Source organism: Ascidia mentula, chromosome 7 (genome assembly GCF_947561715.1).
Source record: "Ascidia mentula chromosome 7, kaAscMent1.1, whole genome shotgun sequence".
In the NCBI taxonomy this organism is placed as follows: domain Eukaryota; kingdom Metazoa; phylum Chordata; class Ascidiacea; order Phlebobranchia; family Ascidiidae; genus Ascidia; species Ascidia mentula.
Window position 1 is genome coordinate 16,123,814 of NC_138572.1, and position 21,313 is coordinate 16,145,126.

At 38.0% G+C, this 21,313-nt stretch overlaps 2 protein-coding genes across 2 annotated transcripts; both read left to right on the forward strand.

The window, feature by feature from the left end:
• Positions 1 to 5,765: 5,765 nt before the first annotated feature.
• LOC145908643 (organic cation transporter protein-like) lies at positions 5,766 to 11,514 on the forward strand. The gene is made up of 13 exons (XM_082995960.1): positions 5,766 to 5,913; positions 6,306 to 6,421; positions 6,577 to 6,738; positions 6,826 to 6,929; positions 7,115 to 7,269; positions 8,460 to 8,652; positions 8,796 to 8,928; positions 9,388 to 9,485; positions 9,946 to 10,166; positions 10,382 to 10,490; positions 10,661 to 10,760; positions 10,847 to 11,010; positions 11,078 to 11,514. The coding sequence occupies exons 1-13, from the start codon at positions 5,787 to 5,789 to the stop codon at positions 11,115 to 11,117; spliced, it is 1,722 nt and encodes a 573-aa protein (XP_082852086.1). The 5' UTR covers positions 5,766 to 5,786; the 3' UTR covers positions 11,118 to 11,514.
• Positions 11,515 to 12,070: 556 nt separating this feature from the next.
• Positions 12,071 to 13,441, forward strand: LOC145909688 (uncharacterized). Its single transcript, XM_082997042.1, has one exon. It carries the CDS (start codon positions 12,071 to 12,073, stop codon positions 13,439 to 13,441), a length of 1,371 nt encoding a protein of 456 aa, XP_082853168.1.
• The last annotated feature ends 7,872 nt before the right edge of the window (positions 13,442 to 21,313 follow it).

The following is a 21,313-nucleotide window of genomic DNA, read 5'->3' on the forward strand; positions in this document are numbered from 1 at the left end:
ACAGTGACATATTTTTGTGTGATGTAAAATCTTGTCCTGACCTTTGAGGCAACGTAGTCGGTGGATTCTCCTATGTTTGAAACTATTCGATATCTGCAATATAAGGCGCCTTCTCCCATGTAAACAATGCATTTTTTCGACGCGAGCGCCTTGTGTGATGTCAATTAAGCCACAGCGCAAATGGTTTACGATTTTTAATCGCCGTTACTTTCGTGCAGTTTTCTACATTTTTTAGTTGACGTAGAACCGTGAAACTTTGGATATATCTTTGTTGTAGATGTACCTTTAGTTTTACGCAAAGTTGTCATGGCCGTGTCATATTCACTTTAAAGAAGAAAGACCTGTTGAGGTCACGCCTCATTACGTATACACGACAGCAACAGTGCGCTTGTGTGCCACAGCCGCGTGATTCGTGGAATGTGCCGCAGTCCATTCTGCGTATTTTGGGCACTCATCTGCCTGCTGAGTTGTTCAACATCAAAAAGTTTTCAAAAGTAATGATTTCGGTGTAAATAAATCGTATCTTACATTATACTTATTCAAATTCCATCAGATTATTTACGTCCTGCGCAACCCGAAAGATCAAGTGGTTCAACAGAGTTTTTTCATTGTCCCTAAAATGTGACTAACTTGCTTGAAAACGTTTTAGTCTTTGCCTTGACAGGAAGCTTGGATGTATCCTTCTGCAACTAGCTGCAAAAACGTGCATCTCAAATGGCCTGGCTGTATTGTCACGAGCGTTTTAATGATATGTACTTGTCACATTTGAAAATCATTTATGTACCGTTGTATTAAAGACTTAAGTTACTGCTTATGTTGGCCGTTGAGTTGGAGCTTTTATTTTGAGGTTTCCCATTATATTAATAAACCGCACAAACCAAGCCAAGTTCAATCTACCAGGCTATTTCTTGGTTTTATTGAGTGTTTACGGATATGCATTGCTCAAATTAGTATTGGATATACGGAGTTTAAAGTAATCTAATAGTCTGTTCTTCTGGCACAACAAAAACGTAACTTTATTAACCGGCGTTTCGCGTGTTATCCAACTATAGTATTTTGAGCAACCCTCCTTTCAAAAATATTACATCATTGTCATTGGATGATACCAGTTTATTAACAAATGTTATATAATGACCTGTTTCCCCAATCATGAATGAGTGCACAAACAGCACTTGCGTTCGTCTGTAATACTTCGCAAATTACGATACATTACGAAGTTTCAATTTGGAATCGAATCTGGCCACTAGACATTCATGTCCTTGATATAAATGCTTGCATGCCTCCCTAAAACTGCTTTGCCGAACATATGTTGTAACGCAGATCAATATCAGCTTTACTGTGCATTCAACCAGCATGACTTCTTCCATTTACGTTTTATTCAAAATGTTTGATACCATTTGTCGCGTCTGACCCTAGACTGTTTTTCTTGGGCGACGCTGTCGGGTTAGTTTAATTGGTGTGTTTTTGAAACTGGCTTTACTGCTGCAGAATAAGCTGTTGACAGTCTGCTCACTTTTTTAATAATCATTCCGTTACCACTGTACAGTATCTCACACATCACAATCAACTATGACGTCACAATACAACGTAACTTGATGTGTAACCACGTAATTTGTGACACCATTGTATTTGCTGGCAAATATTTCATTCAACCACATGCAACACCAAAATGTCACCAAACAGGTTAGTTTTAACAACGAAGGACTATCGTTGTAGGCCATTATTCAGTTAACACAGTGTTTCCCAACAAATGGTACGCGACGCATTCCATGTGGTACGCGAGCACCTTTCAATAATTTGCGGATATAGTTCGAATTGAAAAAATGACATCTGTTATCTGTTTGGATAACGTAGTTTCAAAAACAAACACATATTTGGATGAGATATCTTCAAAATTGATGCTGTTGTTTCCTTTAATGACATTGTTGTCATTGATTTCGCAGACAAATCTTTTATGCTATGTTTTTATTTCTGCGTTGGTCATGACGCTTTAAAAGAAACACATGTTGCTACATATCAACAATTTTGCCATTCCATGGCGTCAGGCAGACTGTCTTCTGCCGTATGTCAGTAGCAATGAGTTTCTTTGAAATTACCCATCTACAAACTCATTAGGAGAAAGTGATTTGCTGTCTGAAGACACCCCATTGTTAATCACCTGTATGAAACACAACCCTTCTTGAATAAAATGCAAAGAAAATACAGTGCAGTGAAAAGTAACCATTCATTGATTGTGGCCACCAGTCTTTCTCTGCTTTGACGGTCTTTTTCGCATTGATCGTTATACGCCCAAATAAATTTTTCCCAACCATCATTGCCTTCAAAAAGGTGAATTTTTTTACACTTACAGACGTGATGTAATACATTGGCAGCTATACCCTTGCTTTTCTTCTTTTTCGTGACATGTTCTTCTGCAAACAAGAGAAAAATTAAATTGCACACTATGTTTTCAGATGGTATAGCACTATACCTCTTTAACGTTTTTTGCCAGTGGAGGTGCTTGGCGCATCTTCATCCTCTGTATCAAATGTCTGCGCAGCAGGTGCTTCTACGTCACCTAAAAATTGCAAGACATTAATACAAATAATTTTGAAACATGGGTAATTTAACATGATGCCCCATATTTGCATTGTAAATTGACTCACAATGAAAGTATACTTCCATTCACTTTCTGCTGTAATACCAAATTCAACACATGATTCGCACCAACGCCAATGCGCGAGAAACGGGGTCATAGGTCAAGTTGTGCGGGGTGAAAAAAAAATAGAAAATGATTGGTTTCGGTTAGTAAATGTCGAATATAATTACATTTCGGAGTTGTTTTTAAAATATTTGTTGCAAAATGAAAAACAAAGACCCTGCGTATGGCATATGTATTGCGGACGTGGACAGTTGGGAGTTTGCGGGAACATTGTAAGCTGTTTGGATTGCAAACCAGCAACAAAGTCGTAACTTATTGCTTAGGCCTTTTTCGTCGATGTTATGGGTGTGCAGCAAAGTGAAAAAGTCTTAACACGTTATTGCATGTTCAAACTTTGCGTTGCCACCGTTTGATTTGCAACACAAATTTGTACAGCTTTAGTCAACGTGAAATTTTCTTTTTTGAGTAAAGTTTTTCTCAATAGAATATTACAAGGCCCATACAGAATTTCACCTCCTACTAACGAAGCTTGCAAAGTTTCAAACTCACAATTTGCGGAAAGCTTCTTTAATTCCAAAACAAACTTCTTCCAAATTTTGGCTGCATTGCCATCCCACACCATCTGCTTCTGCAGAAACCACAATTTCTCCGCAATTAGTCGTTTGTTTCTGACACTTATTTATGTGCGTAGCAACTCCCAGACATAAGTAAGTTTTATTTGAAGGTTTTTTTTCACGATATCGGGGTTTGAACCCAGGAATTTTTTTTCACGAATTTTTTTATCCTGTTGTATGGGTCGGGCTCTTGACCATTGCCGCCAATCACCCAAAACTATTACAGTGCCTCGCCCTGGGCGACATCATGCGGACAATAACTTAACAACATACATAACATAAGGTAAGGCCCGTTTACACACTGGAATATTCAAAGAAACACTAGTTTATTTAGTTGTTTAAACTTCTGTTCCAACCAACCGTAAAGTGATTAACAGCAAATAAAAAGTAGTACCGGAACCTCGTAGTTAAGTGCAAACTATCCAGTTCTAATACTTTACTAAATACTTGCTTTATTTGTCAATGAATAATTTGACTTCATTCATTTGCATTCAGCTCGACCACACATAGTTTCAATGGATTTTTACAGGTAAAAAAGTCGCAAAAAGCTTTTCAAATTTCCAATTAAACACATTCCGACACCACGAAATCTACAACCGCAACCCCGAGTCAGCGAGTCGAAAGAGAAAAAAGCGATCGAGTGGATTAGCGCTCGACGCACTTTGCAAGAAAAATGCGTGCGTTGGTTAATTGCTCATGCGAAAATTGCCAACGAAAGCAGTGCAGGTGCGACTTCTTGGCAGCACAAAATATTCAGTTTCGTGACAAGACAAAAATACAGTATTTACAAAACAGGAATTAACTTAAGTGTTCAGTTCAAAGTAATAGAGCTGCGATCGTGTAAATAGAACTAACACGCTGAAATTTTGTGCATTATTTCTAGTGACTGCACACCAGGATGCGTTATCGATTTACATATTGTTGAAATTGATTTAACCGCTTATGAAACATAACAAATAACAAGTTAATTCATCTTTCTGTGACTAGAAACTATAACATTAGAACAAACTGTGACGATAGATATATGATTTGTGCGAAGGGGTAAAATTCGTTCTAGTGCGTCGCACACGAGGTTTTGTAAACACTTCGTTAGAGCCCCGGACTTGTTGTTAACGCACACATGTGTGACCTCAAAATACTGGGAGGAAGGTTGAATTTCTTTGTGCTTAAAATAATATGTTGCACTGCAGTCCTTGCACGTATGTGTGGGATTCCAGCAAAAGAAAGTTCAGTACGGTGTGGTAAAAAGCAGCGATGTTACAAAACACAATATAAAAGCAAAATTTTACTTTGCTGATACATTTACATCATGTATTTCTGCATCACAACTTAACGCATGGCAGACCACAACATATTGGAAGACAGGTTTATTTTTTTATCCGTGTTTTGTGGTGGTTTCTTGGCCTGTGTGTTGTGGCCGCGCATATTTTTTATGTCATGAGGTTTATAAACGCTTTACTGTGAAAACCGACCCATCGTTGAAACGAATACACGAGTTTCCTTTCTGGTTATAATGGAGTAATGAAGACGAAAAGGAAGTAGTTGTGTTGTTATGAAGAACTAATGTTGCGCCTGAAAAGAAAATAGTCTGATGCAACGCATCTACACGGCAGGCAGTGTATAGCCTAGATTGTGTTAAGGTTAAGTTTGGAAAGTTGCCTTAACTTTCACTTTATTTTAGTTAAAACATGATTTCAGCGAATGATGTGTGGGTTGGTAAAAGTTTAAGAAACAAAATCTGTTTATCAAAGGTGTTATGGTCACTAATTTTCCCAGGCAAATAAAGGCGTTAACGACGTAAAAAAATGAGCATATTATAAAACCGAAAATTAAATATGTATTCAGAAAACTAAACTAATTTGGATCAATTCGAACGAAGGTCCCGTTTGCGCATTGCGCATCACGATGTGGATTTGTGTGTGTAAATTCAACACAGCGATCGTGCGCACATTTTATAATTATTATTATTTTAACGACAGCCATTTAATACGTTATAATTTTAAACACTTTTACGAGAATCAACAGAAATTCTTTGTTTTTGTTTTCACCTCTGACAGTTGCAGAATCTGATGATGCCTTGTCAGGCGAAATACATTTTTCTAGACCTCAACTAAATGTACTGACTGTATAATCGCGTTGTTGTATTGATACACATAAATACATAATTTAAAATTAGGCATTTAATATGGATTTTAAAATGTTCCTTGCTGCAAACGGTAATATTACAGGATGCAGAGTAAATGGTGTTTGTTTCTTGGCATCAGGGCGTGGTCGCCGCGCCGGCCATGGAAAGCGGTCTGTCACGTGATTATACTGCCGTGCAGTTAATTGAATTGTGTTTTAAACCAATGTCTATCCCTTGGTTAACACCAATAAATTGACAACTGTAATTATATTTCTACGTAAGTTTAGACAAGAAAACTGATTTGTTAGTTATTTGCAGTTTCAATGGACTTGGTGACTTTCATTGTCTGTTAAATCATAGCATAAATTTATTCTTCCCCAGGTTGCTATGCACATATGAAATAAATATGATTTCTTTTGACAAACTCACGGAGGAAATAGTGGGAAAGAGTTGGTACGCACTTTTCCTGGTGTTGCCTGGATTGTTGGTAAACGTTGCGTCATCTGGTATAATGACTGGTTCGGTTTTTCTAGGTATGAAATAGTACATGCAATACTAATACCTTTCAAACGAGACTCTCATGTGACATTTTACTGTGTGCGAAACAGTGTGTGTGAATTTAAATTAAATTGACATTATTTGTGTTTCCTGTTAGAATAAACTACTTTTCTAAAATACCCCATATAAAAAAATATGATTAGTATTTAAATCAAGTCGTTAACCACTTACGTCAAAATTATGATCTTTTGATATCTGCGAGTTATGAATTTTGTAAGGTTGTGAAAATATATAAGTTTTTGCTGTCCCGTGTTGTAAGTTTGCCATTGAATATAATTTCCGTCAGTTTGACACAACAAACGCAGAAGTGACAACTAGAGTCAATGCACTAAAATAAACAAAATCTTTTTACCATCAACGAACATAGCGGGAGTTCCCCTATCACGATGCTACATAGACCCCTACGACAACTCAACACAATATTCGCAACTTACTGATGATGTCATCTCCTTTAAGTTTCTGCCTTGGAATCACGCCACTGGGGTATTTACGGTTTACTGTAGTCAGAAACACGAGCTTCTTTTTCTCTACAAAAATGGAAAGATTTCATTCTTGTTTGTTGATTAAAACCTCGTTAATTTAAGTTTTTAACACTCGAAATCTGACCAGTTCACATATTCCTATTTGTACAAAACTAGGAACCGGACAGATGCCATCGAAACTTGATCAACGACAGTTGGTGCTCATCCAATATATCCGTACTTACTTGCTTGAACTCATCCGAAATTATTGGCAAAACCACATGCAGGGATGGTTATATATACGACAGGACACACTACGATGAAACTATTGTTACAGAAGTATGTAAAATCACCCGATTGTTTTTATAATCTTCTTTTCGTTTTATTCGTTACAATAAAGTTTTTCCCGTGCTTGTTTATCTACAGTGGGATCTCGTGTGTGAAAGACGTTCTCTCGTTTCATTTTCAACTTCTCTGTTTTTCATCGGTGTTGGAATTGGTTCTGTAGTAAGCGGAATTGTATCCGACACGTGAGTGTTGTACCACAGATAACTAACATCAATTTAAAGTCGGTAAATATGATAGGGAATATGCAGGCATTAATATATAAACTGACATCTTGAACCTTGTGTTTAACATGCATTACATTGCATTGTCTAAACCTTGTGTTTAATACCATCCAATTGCATTGTTTGTACCTAAGTTTTTATTGCAGGTTTGGAAGATTGTTCACTATACGGTTTGGGTTGATACTCGCAATTATAATGGGAGTATCTACATCTTATTCGCCAAACATATATGTATTCTCTGTGCTAAGGGCTATGCAGGTTATGTTTTCGTATCAATCCGTCACGTCGGCTTTTACATACGGCAAGTATAATGTAAACATATAAGTTGTTACAAATATAATGTTGCTGCCCGGCATATCATATTTTAATACTCTGGTCTTCCGGCACATTAAAACGTAACTGGTATACTCCGACGTCGTGCCTGCTATTTAGGTAGGCTTCCTCGGGGTAATGGTACAGCACCAACACCAAGAAAACGCACAAACACGAAAAAACACCGCTTGTAAAATCACGTGATGTAATTAGAAGACGGGAAACAACACTTACAACTAATCGTTATGAAGCACCGGGAAATAGACGCACTGTTCCCCATTATTAATACGGCGACTCGGATGATATTGATCTCTTCAACATGATCTTCATTGCTTGAGACCAAAGCATAAGCTATCTCTATTAGGGATAGAAGCAGCGGAACCAAAAGGAGTGGTTTATTTAATTCCATGTGTAAACCCTTCGTACTCTCCACATGGAATTAAATAAACCACTCCTTTTGGTTCCGCTGCTTCTATCCCTAAGAGATAGCTTATGCTTTGGTCTCAAGCAATGAAGATCATGTTGAAGAGATCAATATCATCCAAGACGCGGTGCGGGAAAACTGGTATCCCTCGTGGATATCACGTGGAAGATCGGCCGTCACACAAAAGACCCGACGCCAACCTTTGGTACGGTGGTTCTTCCCTATGTCTCCACACACACCGAGAATTTACAGCGGATGTTGACCGATTATGGGATTAAGGTCTACATTAGACCCCATACAACACTCCGTAGTTTATTGTCGCATTACATTGCTATGGAAGCAGCGGAACCCAGAAGTGGTTTGTTCAATGTGGAGAGTGCGAGGGGGTCAACATCTTTGCTTTAAAACAACTTGCTGGAATTATTGTTTCCCTGCCTTTTCATTACATCACGTGATTTTACAAGCGTTGTTAGAGTTATTTTTTCGTGTTGGTACGTTTCCTTGGTGTTGGTTCTGTGCTGTACCATTACCCTGAGGAAGTCTTTGGCTGAATAGCAGGCACAACGTCGGTGAAAACAAGTTATGTTTTATTGTGACAGAAGAACAGACCATTAAAATACGGTAGTAAACAATATATCTTTGTCAAGTGCAATTTTGACTGTGTGTCAATCATGTCAAAGCAAACTGAAACTAGAGTGCCCCAAGCAAAAAAAATTACCGAAACTAAATTACCAAAATTAAATTATTTCGTTTAGTTTCGGAAGTAAGTCCACCATCTTGGAGATTGGCAGTTACCCTTTCGTTTAGCACAGTATTTGCATTGGAATGCATGGTGTTGAGTGGTTTTGCATTTTATTGGAGGAAATGGAGAGACTTGCAACGTGCTTACACTCTCATCATGTTGATTCCAATCTTACCTTACTCATTCCTGCTTCCCAAATCTCCAAGGTAACGTGGATTGACAGTTTTCGTACGTTGCATACAGAGTTTGCATCGGGCGTCACCGTTTCGATACACAATTATGTGCACACCAACCAAGTTTCCTTTCAGTAGATCAATTTAACAAGTTTTATTTAGTCGTTTTTTTCCAGATGGTTGTTTGCACGGGGAAGCGTAAACCAATCTAAGAAAGTCTGCGAAAAAATTGCAAAAAAATCTGGAAAACCTTTTCCGGATAAAACTTGGGATGATGTGATAAAAGATCACACAACAGAAGACCAAAACGTTGGTGAATTTGAATTTGAAACTGAAAATTAAATTCTGGCAATTGGACCAGTATAAGATCTTTATTTATTTACAGAAATATTAATTTCGCCTATTAGAAAATCTTCAGTTTCTGTCTAAAAAAACATAGCAATAAAAAATAAAAAACAAATAAAAAAAAACTCAAAAGTAAGTCCACTTTTGGGACTGTGAAGACAAAATCCAAAGCAATTAAAACGATAAATTGTAAAGACTTAAAGACAGATCCGTCGTTCACCGACTTGCAAAGGCTGATTCCTGTAGTCACGTTTTGACGTTTTCTCTGTTCAATAGTTCCAGTAAGATTTTTTTTGCATTCAACGCTATGTATTATACGTTGATCAAATAAACATGAGTGACTAAAATTGATTAGTACAAGTGCGATGTTTTAACATTGTTATCCAAAACTATTGTTCGTTTTACCTATCTCTAACAAAACAGACTTCCAACAAAAAGTTGAACACAATTAAGGAAATGTTCAAACGTCCCTACTCCAGGCTTCTCATCATATGCAACATGTTTGTGTGGTTTGTAACCAGGTAAGATTGGAATTTTTCCCTCCTTGATAAGAAACTGAATTTTACAATCTGTGATTCCCATGTTAAAATTCATGCAGCACAAACTTTCAAAATTTTTGGGGTCAATGTAAATTACCACAGAAAAGACTAGATGTGGTGGTAAGAACTAACTTAAAAAAACAACTAATCAATAATATTATGAAGAAACCAGTATAGGTAGTAGTAACAGAAAAACATATTTCACCCTTGTTTTGGATTAACTTATAAAACCTGACTTTGTTATTTCAAAGCATTTAAAAAAACACTCAAATTGGCGCCCCGCTAAAAATTAATTATATTAGCATTTGAAATGCACTTTTATGTTGCAAAGCATTTATCACATAAAACTTGCTACATTGTTGACATGTTCACATTTATCTTACGAAAGAGTGTACGTAATGTAAAAATAAAGATCTTGTTGAAACTGCATTATTTCATGCAGCTTGGTGTATTACGGACTGGTTTTAAACAGCGGATCTTTGGCCGGCGATCCATTTGTCAACAATGCGCTAGGTGGCGCGATGGAGGCAGTGGCTTGTACGGCGGGGATCTACGTCATCAGAAAGTTTGGTGCAGTGAAAATTGAAGTGTTTACACTCAGTATGGCTGGTGTAGCTTGTCTTGGATCCACCTTGGTCGTCCAACTTGCTGACGATAATTATGGTGAGCAGCTACAATTGGGAATTGTTGGCTTGTGGGCGCAATCCTCTCGCGACTTGGTTAAAGGTCTTACTTTAAGAGTGATAGTTTTTACCAACGTTTGTGCGGTCAGTGCTCTTTGCAGGGTCTTTTTCTGGACAACTCAATGTTGTATGATTAAAAACTAATGTCACTACATATAAATTTGTCGGCGTTCATACAACTGTTATCATTTGTAGGTCTTCATATTTTTGGAACAGTTCTTGCTCTCATTGGTCGGTTCGGTGTAAGCATGTGTTTTGCTTTTATTTTTGTTCATACTGCTGAAATGTTTCCGACAAGCGGAAGGTGAGATCACAAAATAAAACTGTTTGATATATATTTGGTTTTGTTAGTGATTAAAATAGTGAAAGCAACTCTAGTTGTAGCAAATCAAATGCATCTGCTCTTAAACAAAACAAAGCAATACAACTTGCGACAAACGTTATGTAAGTATATTACTGGCAGCATTTCTGTAGAACCACTGCAATTGGACTATCTTCAATGGCTGGCAGAATCGGAACCATTATCACACCATGGACCATTCAGCTACAATACACCATCCCATGGTTGACTCAAGTAAAAGAAACTTTTGATAAATCTGAACAAATCAATGTCTCGCAACGAGGGTGTAATATTTTTTTGAAAGACTTCTTGTGTTTTAGACAATTTTTGGTTTGATTTCTTTGCTTGGAGCTCTGGCAGCTGCAATTCTTGTTGAAACCAAAGACCATGAACTGATGATGACGTTTCCTGAAGCAGAAAGATTTTATAGGAAGAAAATGGATGGTTCTTTGCTACAGAGGGTTTTTAAACTTCCTAAAAATATGTAACTGTTTACACTATTTACCATTTTCAAATATGCCCTAAAACAAAACGTTTTATTTTGCTTTTAGACTTGACGAAGACCGTGGAAAACTGTTCGAACAAAAATAACGCTTTTTTAAAAGAAAACATCCATTTGTTGTTAAAAGAATCTCCAAGTAACTTTGTGACAATTTTAAACTGTGTCACATTTACTTAGTAATCACTGCTGGCTGTGGTTTATTACAATTAAAAACTATTTGTTGGACTTTAAATCCATTCTTCACTCTACGCCTGGGTTCGAAACCCATCCTAGTCCCATATTGTTTTTAACGCTGGTTTAAGCTACTTTCGAACCAACCAACGAAGAAAAGATACTTTCGAAACAGTGACCTATGGATGTCTAACGAGCTCAGCTGCTGCCATCCACGGCTATTCCAGCTGGGCCATCAACGGATGTGGCAAAACGTGTAATTTGTATTATGGATATGCCATAGTAGATCAAACGACATGACTAATAAACTTTGTTTCAACAACCCAACATATTTTCCTAAGAAAACAGTAACTATCTACAGAACTTCTGTTACATTTTATACATAGACTAAAGCACAAACTAAAACAATTTATAATGAGAATTGCATCCAAGCTTCAGGAGCAATTAGCTCAATTGGACAGGGTTTTTATGGATTTATATAGGACACAAAATCGTTATTTTGTGGTCGCTCCTACCCAAACAAAAAATTCCCATCGGTCATCTGTGGCCTTTCTTTTCGCACAATCGTGTCTTGTGTGGCCAAGCATGTGAACAGCACACAAACGGAGTTCATACATACAAGGCTAAGGTATGGTGTTACCATGCTTGGCAGTTACTTAAAAAAAATGACAAGGCTAAAGTGTGTCGTTGCGGCGGTTACCCGACCTGCGGTTGTGTGGTTACTACTCATGTAAACCCCAAACATGGAGTGCCATAAATTATGAGTAATGAAGTTATTAGCTTTGAAGATGAAAGCCAAAGCTAAAATGCTGTTATACATTAGAAATAGTAAACGTTTCGAACACTAACTGCGTTCATCATCAGTACTACAATGTACTTAAAGAACCATGCTGCCCTGTCAGATGAGGACTATAGGCGCATTCATCCAACATCGGCTGCCACTCCAACTCTTTATGGCCTTCCCAAGGTACATAAGCCTGGCACTCCTCTGCGACCCATTTTGTCCACAGTGGGAAGTTTCACCCATCGCTGTGCCACTTGGCTCACTGAAATTTTGTCACCGTTCAGGGCTCACCCCTCGAACATTAAGGATAGCTTTGCCTTTGTGGACGCCATCCGCAATACCGACCTGCAAAACAACATCATGGTGTCTTTTGATGTCAAAAGTCTATTTACTAACATACCTCTAGATTACACCATCAAACTCTTGTTGGAATTAATATTCACAAAAGATGTTGACAACTTCTCGTGCCTGAATAAGAGGAGGTTAAAATCCTTACTCAATTGGGTCACAAAATCCACAACCTTCCAGTTCCATGGCGCACTCTACCAGCAAGTTGACGGTGTTGCAATGGGGTCTCCCATTGCCCCTCTCCTAGCTGATGTAATAATGAATCACGTTGTAGACAAAGCCCTGCAAAAGGCTAGTTTAGCCCAACAACCACTGGCCCTGTTCAGATATGTGGATGACCTTTTCTTGGTTTTCCCTAATCTGCAGTCAATGGATGGGTTCTTTTCCATCATCAACAGTGTTTATTGTAATATCTCATTCACTAAGGAACTCGAACAAGACGGGGTTCTGCCATTTCTAGACATACTGGTAGATAAAAATCAAAAAACTCCTGTCACTTCCGTTTACAGAAAGCCTACCCACACTGGCCTATACACCAAATGGTCTAGTTTCGTGCCTTTCATCTATAAACGAAACTTAGTCAATTGCCTTTTACATAGAGCGTACAAAATCTGCTCCACTTACCAAGGATTGCATGCTGAGTATTGTAATATTTCTCGCATGCTCATTAACAATGGCTTTCCATCCCATTTCATTTCCACTTGCATTAGGCGTTACCTCAATTGTCGGTATACTACCGTGAACGTGAGCCCACCGACCCCCCCTCCTCAAGCACCAACCAAGTACTTGGTATTTCGACTGCCCTTCCTTGGCCCTGTAAACTATTACATACGTCAGGAATTACGACAATTCATTAACACACGCAGCTTTCTTCCCATCAAACTGCGCATGATCCACGATACCATTTCCCTCTCCAAACTCTTCAACTTTAAAGACAAGCAACAGCTTCTCCATCGCTGTAATGTTGTGTACCAACTCACCTGCTCCTGTGGGGCCACTTACATTGGTGAGACCACGCGCAACCTTGCCATCCGCATGAAGGAGCATCATCCTTCTACAAAAGCTGAAAGCGAGGTCAGCAACCATCTGTGGGAAAATTCGGATCATTAGGTTAAATTCAATTTGCCCAAAGTTTTACACACTTGTAATATAAAATCTAAATTACTAATTCTGGAAACACTGTACATCCAACACCACAAACCAGTTCTGAACGTGGATGATAGCTCAAAACCTCTTTACCTATTCAACATCTAGGTCCGTACAGCGGCCTGACAAATCGTTAATGGTGACGTCGCTGCTGTGCTCCCATGTTGTTGTCACGCGACATGCCTCTGGCTTGTTGCGTGTTGGTGCTGCTGCTGTTCCCCTTTTGCCTGCTTAGTCCTTTATTACCCTGACGCTTTTCTTGCACGCACTCATTGTAGTACTGATGATGAACGCAGTTAGTGTTCGAAACGTTTACTATTTCTAATGTATAACAGCATTTTAGCTTTGGCTTTCATCTTCAAAGTTATTAACTCCAAATATTTTGCACCGAAGTTATTAGCTTTCCCCTAATATCTCCGACGTAACGTTGTCTCAATAAAGTTAAATTAACTTAGAGTGCAATCAATGTATTAAGTTGCTTCGTCCTGTAGCCCAGGTCTTAACAGTGTAGGTGTGGTGATATATCAGTGTAGGTGTGGTGATATATATCGTCTATAGACGACCGTGTTCGGAGTGTAAATATTCAAGCAAAGCCTCTTTTACTTTTAGTTACTTTTTTAGTGTCTGCAACTTACTAATCGGGTATATTGCTTACTTTTTTTCATTAATATCTAGTAGGAAAAAATGCAGAGAGACGCGCTATTTTTTTCAGATTCATTCATGCGTAAAAAGCGTGGTCTTGTCAAGTCCACGAGGCCCGTCGTCATCGCTTTAAAAATCCAGACGTGTCTCTGTAAATCTATTTATTGTAAGATCAGGAAAATCCATGTCTGCTACTGCCAATAATTTTAGTTGTCATGTTATCTACAAAAGGAAAAACGATTTTTGATGATGATTTTATGCATCAACGTCATGCTAGTCATCACACTGGAATTTCAGTCTTTTTGAAAGTCTTTTGAAAATTTTTATGTCCAAAACTCTTGCCTTACAGTTCTCGTGGAGCAAATGTGAGAAAAAAAAATTGCCTTTAAAAGTCATCCTTTGTGTGCTATGGATTTAGTTTCAGTTTCAAGAAAACTTCGACACAAATTTAAACCGACTTAATTTTTAAACGAACTTACACGAATTTTGTGACGTAGAACACAAAGATTTACCATCTTCATTCTCAAGTTGGGGGACATAATTGTAAGCTGTACAAAACCAATGTGGAATTATAATATTAGGGTGTAGGCTTAAACTAAACAAATCTTTCTCCATTTAACACATTGTATATCCATGGTGCAAGTCACCTGATCATTTCACCAATTATTCGACTGGGAAATTTTGATTGTCTCCAGGGAATAAGCGTTGCGCGCATTTCGCATTGACACTGATTTACAATCAAAACATTTGCAAATTAATTTAACATCAGTAGTATAGACTTTTGCCCTAACGAGGGTTAGGATTATTTGACGATAACATTGACAAGTACGTATTTATATAACACAATCAACACAAACAATTCTGCCATGCTTTTTGAAACGAAATGTTTCTGACGAAGATTGGATGTCAATTTTTCCGCCAACTCGTGCCGATATTTACGAGGTTACGGTTGGTGGGGTAAGTGCTTGTGAGTTTTTGTGTTTTCGGTGGATCATCAGACGAATATAGGAGCTTGATCCTGTCGTAGGAGCGGCCAACCGCCTCCTTCACCTCGTTTGCCAGCAAACAATAAACCGAAACAAGGAAGATTTCCACTTGATTTATTTCAGTCGCGGCGAAAACAACCGTTTTTAGACAACCTTCAGTTTCGTCGTAAGATCAAATGAATGCATTAAAACAACGAGATTGTGAGTGTGTGTCCCTTCGATTCGAAAACGAATTTAAAAATCGTGTATCTTGCGAAAGTAAAAGAAGTCAGCTTGCGAGTCTTAGAGAGTGTTAAACGGAAGCTTCAATGTACGTGACGCCCCATTTCGGAACGTTAGCCAACAATACCAAACGACTGCTTTTCAACCCTTGTCCAATTGGCTGACGGCACATCGTTTCGTCAGAAGACAACAAAAACATATATTGTAAACAGCCGCTAGAAACATATGTAGGTAGTTGGTTGGTATTAGCTGTTATTATTTTCAAGCAACATGTATGATTTAACAATTTAATAAATTTTCCTGCGGAACACACAATAAAATGACCAACAACCCAGCATAATATAACAAACCAACTATGCGACATTATCAAATTTTCCACCTCGGCAATCGGGTTCATTGCGTTTACGTCATCATGTTGTCATAAACTGTGATAGGAGAAATTGTTGCGACAAAACGCGACAAGCGTTCGTCATGCGCGTTAATAACAAGAAGACAAGAATGTTAAACCCGCTTTACCCGCGTTCCATGGAAAAAATCCGTAATAATTACCACAAATTTGTGGAGGGGGCATCAGCGTTTATTTGCGTGCGACTGCTGTTTACCAGTGAGATGGAACAACAAATGGTACAACCAATGTAAAATATATTGAAACTCACCAGTAAAGAATATTGAAACTCACCAGTAAAGAATGCGAAGCTCCAGGTTCCACCGAGCATCATGAAGAGGAAAATGAACGTTTTTGCAACTCTTTTTGCATCTTCCTGATCAGGGTCATCTACTCTGTTTTGCATTCTTCGGGAGGTTAATGCTACATAAGATGTTTTCCCGATGACAAGGAGGTTGATGACAAGGACGAGAGCAAGAGGAGTGATGACAGAAGTGTAGAAAACCGGAGTGTTGGGAGCCAACCAGCATCTGTCGTACTTGGGAATTGGTGAAGTGTTGTTTTGATATTGGTGGCACGCCTCATAATAAGGCTGTGGCTTCATGTAGACGCCCAAGTGGAATCCCACGGATGCGGATATTAACACAATCAAGACGGGAAGAAGCCACCCGAACATCATAAAGTACTTGAGTCGATCTTTTGAATCCTGGGCTTGGAAGTGGATTGGATTAGAGGTAGCCTGGAAGAGTCGTATTCCCTCGATCAGAAACCACATTCCTATGGTAAAAAAAGGTTCAAAAAAATGTTTGATTTGTTGTTATTTAAAAACCATTTACCTGAACACATCAAGAAGATATGACATAGCACTGTTAACGCCATGCATGGCTGATCATGCGTGACGATAATATCGTGCAGTAAATTGATGCCGTGCAGAAACAGAAGTGATGCCGTCAAACATATCTGGATGTAAATTCTGTCCCCTCCCTCATTGAAACAGAGCAGGATGATTGTGGTGAGCAGGAGGAAGAAGACGGATGTTGATTCTGTGACGTATGTAGTAATCTAGAACAATTAATACATTGATAAGTCATAAATGTTTCAAGTATTTCCTAATAACGACATCGACCAAGTTTTTTTAAGTTTCATTATAATGGAACTGACTGATTTTATAAAGCACAAGGTGCAATTATGAATGAAACATTATATGTGTACTTGCCTTAACACCGTGTGGAACGACGATGGATTTTACCGCCAGAAGGACGGAAAAAACAGTGAGGTGGTTGCAACTGCACGTCACGTGATCAGGGCTTGCTTCGGTGGTACAGCCTTCATCCGAATATAAAGACGCTGCTCCGTCGAAGAATGTGATAGTTGGGAGATTTTCTGGTTGCTTTCGTTTTTCTTCATGTTTTCAATTTCGTCACACGCTGATTGTGGTGACGTGGTAGGAAAGACGAATCTCACGTTGCCTTGCAATCGATTGTTGTCTTTCACTTTTCCATATTGTCTACGTCGGGGAATTTCATCTACGCTCAAACCGACAATAACAATGTAGCTCGTATTTTTGATGGCTATGTAACGTGTCGTGGCGAGGGAGCCAACTTGGTCAGTCGGACCTTCAACCTCCACATCCTCTGGAATCTTAAACTGGAGAACTGAAAATGCGACTTGGTTTGCTCCGTTTGTTTCCAACGTTAAGTCGATGCGAGTTGAACCAAGCAAGATATTGGCAGTGAGTTGTGTCTGGGGACCATTCAATGTCGTATGATTGAAGTAAAGTTGGGCTTTAACATTGTGGAAAGTGATTATGTTTGAAGTTTGATAGAAACGTGTGATAATCTCCACAAGTTGGTCGATGTTTGTTAAATCATCCGAATCAGCCGGTTGTATAGAATACAGATTACTTTCCACACCTGAGCAAATGTTATGTTGAGTTTCTTAGATTAGAGCTTCAACTGCTGATCAGCGTAACTCTAAGAAAAGCACGCGTTTGCCTGCGTGGTGACAAACCAAGCGTTTATTGCTTCCATAACAACGCATATCTCAAAATTATGCCATTCCTTTTTCAAAATGACTTGTTACCACTTGTAAGCGCTACGGTTAATATCAAGCCACTTAATACACATTTTTTCGTTGGATTTTGCATTAACTTACTCACTACGAATACTTTCATTCCAGCTGGTGTTTGTTGTGGTCGATGTTTGGTTGGTTATTGGGATGATGGTAGGTTGGTTGATTGTCGTGGCTTGTAGAGTTGTCAGTGGGATTTTGGTTGTTTGCGAATTTATTGAAAAATCTGTAATATTTTTAGTGGGAAACGTTAACAAAAATTGCTTCAATAAAATTTGACCAGATGCTTTTTTATGTTTTGAGTGATTTTATTAAATTCACTTACTGCGATAGATTGAGGCAAGTGGTAAAGTGATAGATTGAGGCAAGTGGTTGGATATTGTGATAAGGAAACTGATGCGTAATCATCATTGGGAAAACCTGTAATAATGAACACAATTAAGCTTGATTTAAGAAATCGCCAAATATAAAAGGCCTGCGCAGTCGGGCAATCCTGCTTTGCTAAGCGAAAGCATGGTATTACTTCTGCTCAAACCAACAAATAAAAGCATGAGTTTAAAAACCTGCGTGGAAAATGAGGTATTCTCCAAATATTTCAATTATATCAGACTTTTATATGTGGAAAAGCTGCCTCGAGTATTTGACCGATTGTTGAGTGCCTATTTGGGACATCCTCAACCTTCGCATGTGTTTGTTTTTGAAAAATTTCGCAGTTGATTTTGCTTTTTCAAATGATTTTATTACAATTTTATTCGTTTTTCCGACTTTATATTAAAACTTATGCTATTAGGGATAATTGTACGACCTTATGTCAAATCGTTCACAATTTTAAAAATAATGTGCGGAAATTAATTTGCTGATTCTTAGCTGTAAATCTCACATTTTTCGTATCCTTTAACTGAGATTCTATAACCAGAACCAGAAACAGAGGGAGATGAACCTGCACAAAAAAACAAACAGTTGGAACAATTGTAAAGTAGACACATAAATAGTTTTTGCGATAAAATTACTTTAGTCGCTGTAACAAGTTTCACCTGGTTGTAGGAATTGTATCAATACATTAATAGATGGGGGTGGGGAATGCCAATTTCTGTTGATTGACGTCATGCAGCATCCACTTCCAGTACAGTTATGTTCTGAAGTTTAATGTAGTTATCGTTAGAAGCTTTGTTTCACGATCAACTTAAATCTAAAAGCTGTTTGTTTAAAAAAGGAAAGTTTTGCCGGAACAAAGTTTTCAAATTTGGCTAAAGTTAAAACTTTGCACCACTTGTTTTACCTGTGATACATTTAAAAATCTTTATTCGGCTTTCCTTGGAAGCCTAGCTGGATAGCGGGCGAAACGTCGGTAAATAAAATAGTACATTTAGGTGTGCATGGACAGATTAATTATAATACAATATGTCTGGCAGCAACAGTATCATAATATTTGTAAACAAAATAATTTGATTCACAACTACGGCACATAATTGCACCAGAACAACAGACTTATTCAAACATTTTATTTTGAATGAATTATATTTACCTGCCCTTTGAAAACCAACCTGTGTGGCACTTAGCCCTACTTAGATAGCCATGCCATAAATACACACATCTACATTAAAATAAAGAATAAGAAACTTACAACTTCCTCCCGATCCATTGTAAACTGGTTGTGATGGATTGTGAGAAGCGAAAACTACAACACAGAAAACTTTAATATTTGAGCATTGCGTCATACTACGACTGGCATTCACAGTAATATACGTAATAGCCTTCAGTATACTATGCTTTAAACAAATTTATTTAATATGTTGACGACGTTTTCGTTTTTTTGAGTTAAAACAATTGTTTTACAATGAATCTAATAAACTATGTTACTTACCACAAGGAAACGTTGTTCCACCTGAAGTTGAGTTGCACAAAAATATCGCACAATCCTTCGGCCCACGATCTAATAATGGGAATAAGAATACTTTGGTTAAATTGGGTTCAAAGATGTAAATTTAATACATTTATATGCTTTCTTAATACATACAATCATGAGATCACAAGCGCTGTTTTGGAGAGTTTGGTCAATTTGTTCGTAATTCCTAATTGCAAGTTTAAATCATCAGCTTACATACATATATAGAAACAATCTTCAAACAGTTTTTTTCTTACAAAGTAAATTCACAAATGCTGTGCATCCAGCAACAAAGGTGACAAACTTACCACAATAGTCAGAAGGGTCTAATTGATAAGTTGCTGTGAACAACACAAGCAAAAATGACATCACTGCAATATGACGTGTTTTAGTCACGTCACGAAACCGGCCAAGTGGCAAAACAACAACTGGAAACTTCATGTTTGTGAGAATTATGCTTTCGCAACAAAATTGTGTCTTAATTTTTTTCCCAACAAGCTTGCTTTAAATTTCCTTTTTTTTTACAAATACACTTTCACGCAATAAATGTAGCAGACAGGTCGGCTACCAAACACGTAAGGAAATGCACGTCTGGTGCAATAAGCTGGTTCCACAATTGAGCTTGCAAAAACAATAACCTAAAACAAAGCTGGTCTGTCAAAATCTACACTATTTGATTGATACTGCTGTATTACATACTTTCAATAACCTTTGAATGAACTAAACATCATCTGCCACTCGGCAGGATAAATTCGTCAGCAGGCTCCACATATGACAATACGCTTACTTCAACGCGCATATATAGGAAGTCGCGCAACAAAAAAAAAGGTTGTTCTATTGTCGAAAAAATGCAATATAACCTGCATGTTGTGAGGTTACCAAATAAAATGAGTTGACTCAATAGCGCCACAGAACGCCATTGTTAATTTTTGGAACGTGTTTTTCCTGTAAAGCTACTTGAGGTTCCATGGCAGCACATAACAACAACCGTAACTCGACTTTAACAATGCAAAAGCACACGATAATGTCAACCAAGAAATAAAAAAAATAATATAAATTACTTTGTGGTTAAAAACGATACAAACGGTTCGGCAAAGAAATACCCTCAATTTTGTTTAGTGTTGTACCTTTTATCAATCATCGTTACCACTGCGAGATTTAGAGTGCATTTCGACTCAAATCAACTTATTTTTATAATGCATGCAACAACACTTAACATAAAATGGCATCGGGGTAAAGCATTGAGGGTTATCGAGTCAGGCGTCTATGTGAACGTGATTTCTTCACAGAGGATCGCAACCAGTCGGTATGGGGTGTGATGGATTCCAATAGGTTGCATACGACATTGCGTGGCCACCCGGCCGTGCTGGCCAAAGCAAAACCTATCAAAACGCAAACACCAACTTGACTCAAAGAATGTTTTATTAATCCTTAACGACAGAAATATAGCCCCGTGGAATGGAAAGTTGATTAGGCCCATGTGTGCGCTTTTTGTTTTTTGGTCAGTTAATGCAATTGTGTTCTAGCAAAACAGCAAGTTTTGTTGAATGGCTGGAAAACACCTAAAAATTTGGGTCCACACTCACGCTATGTTTGTTCTTTGCCGCGGTCGTACCCTCAAAAGAAAGCTTGGACGCGTGAGCGTT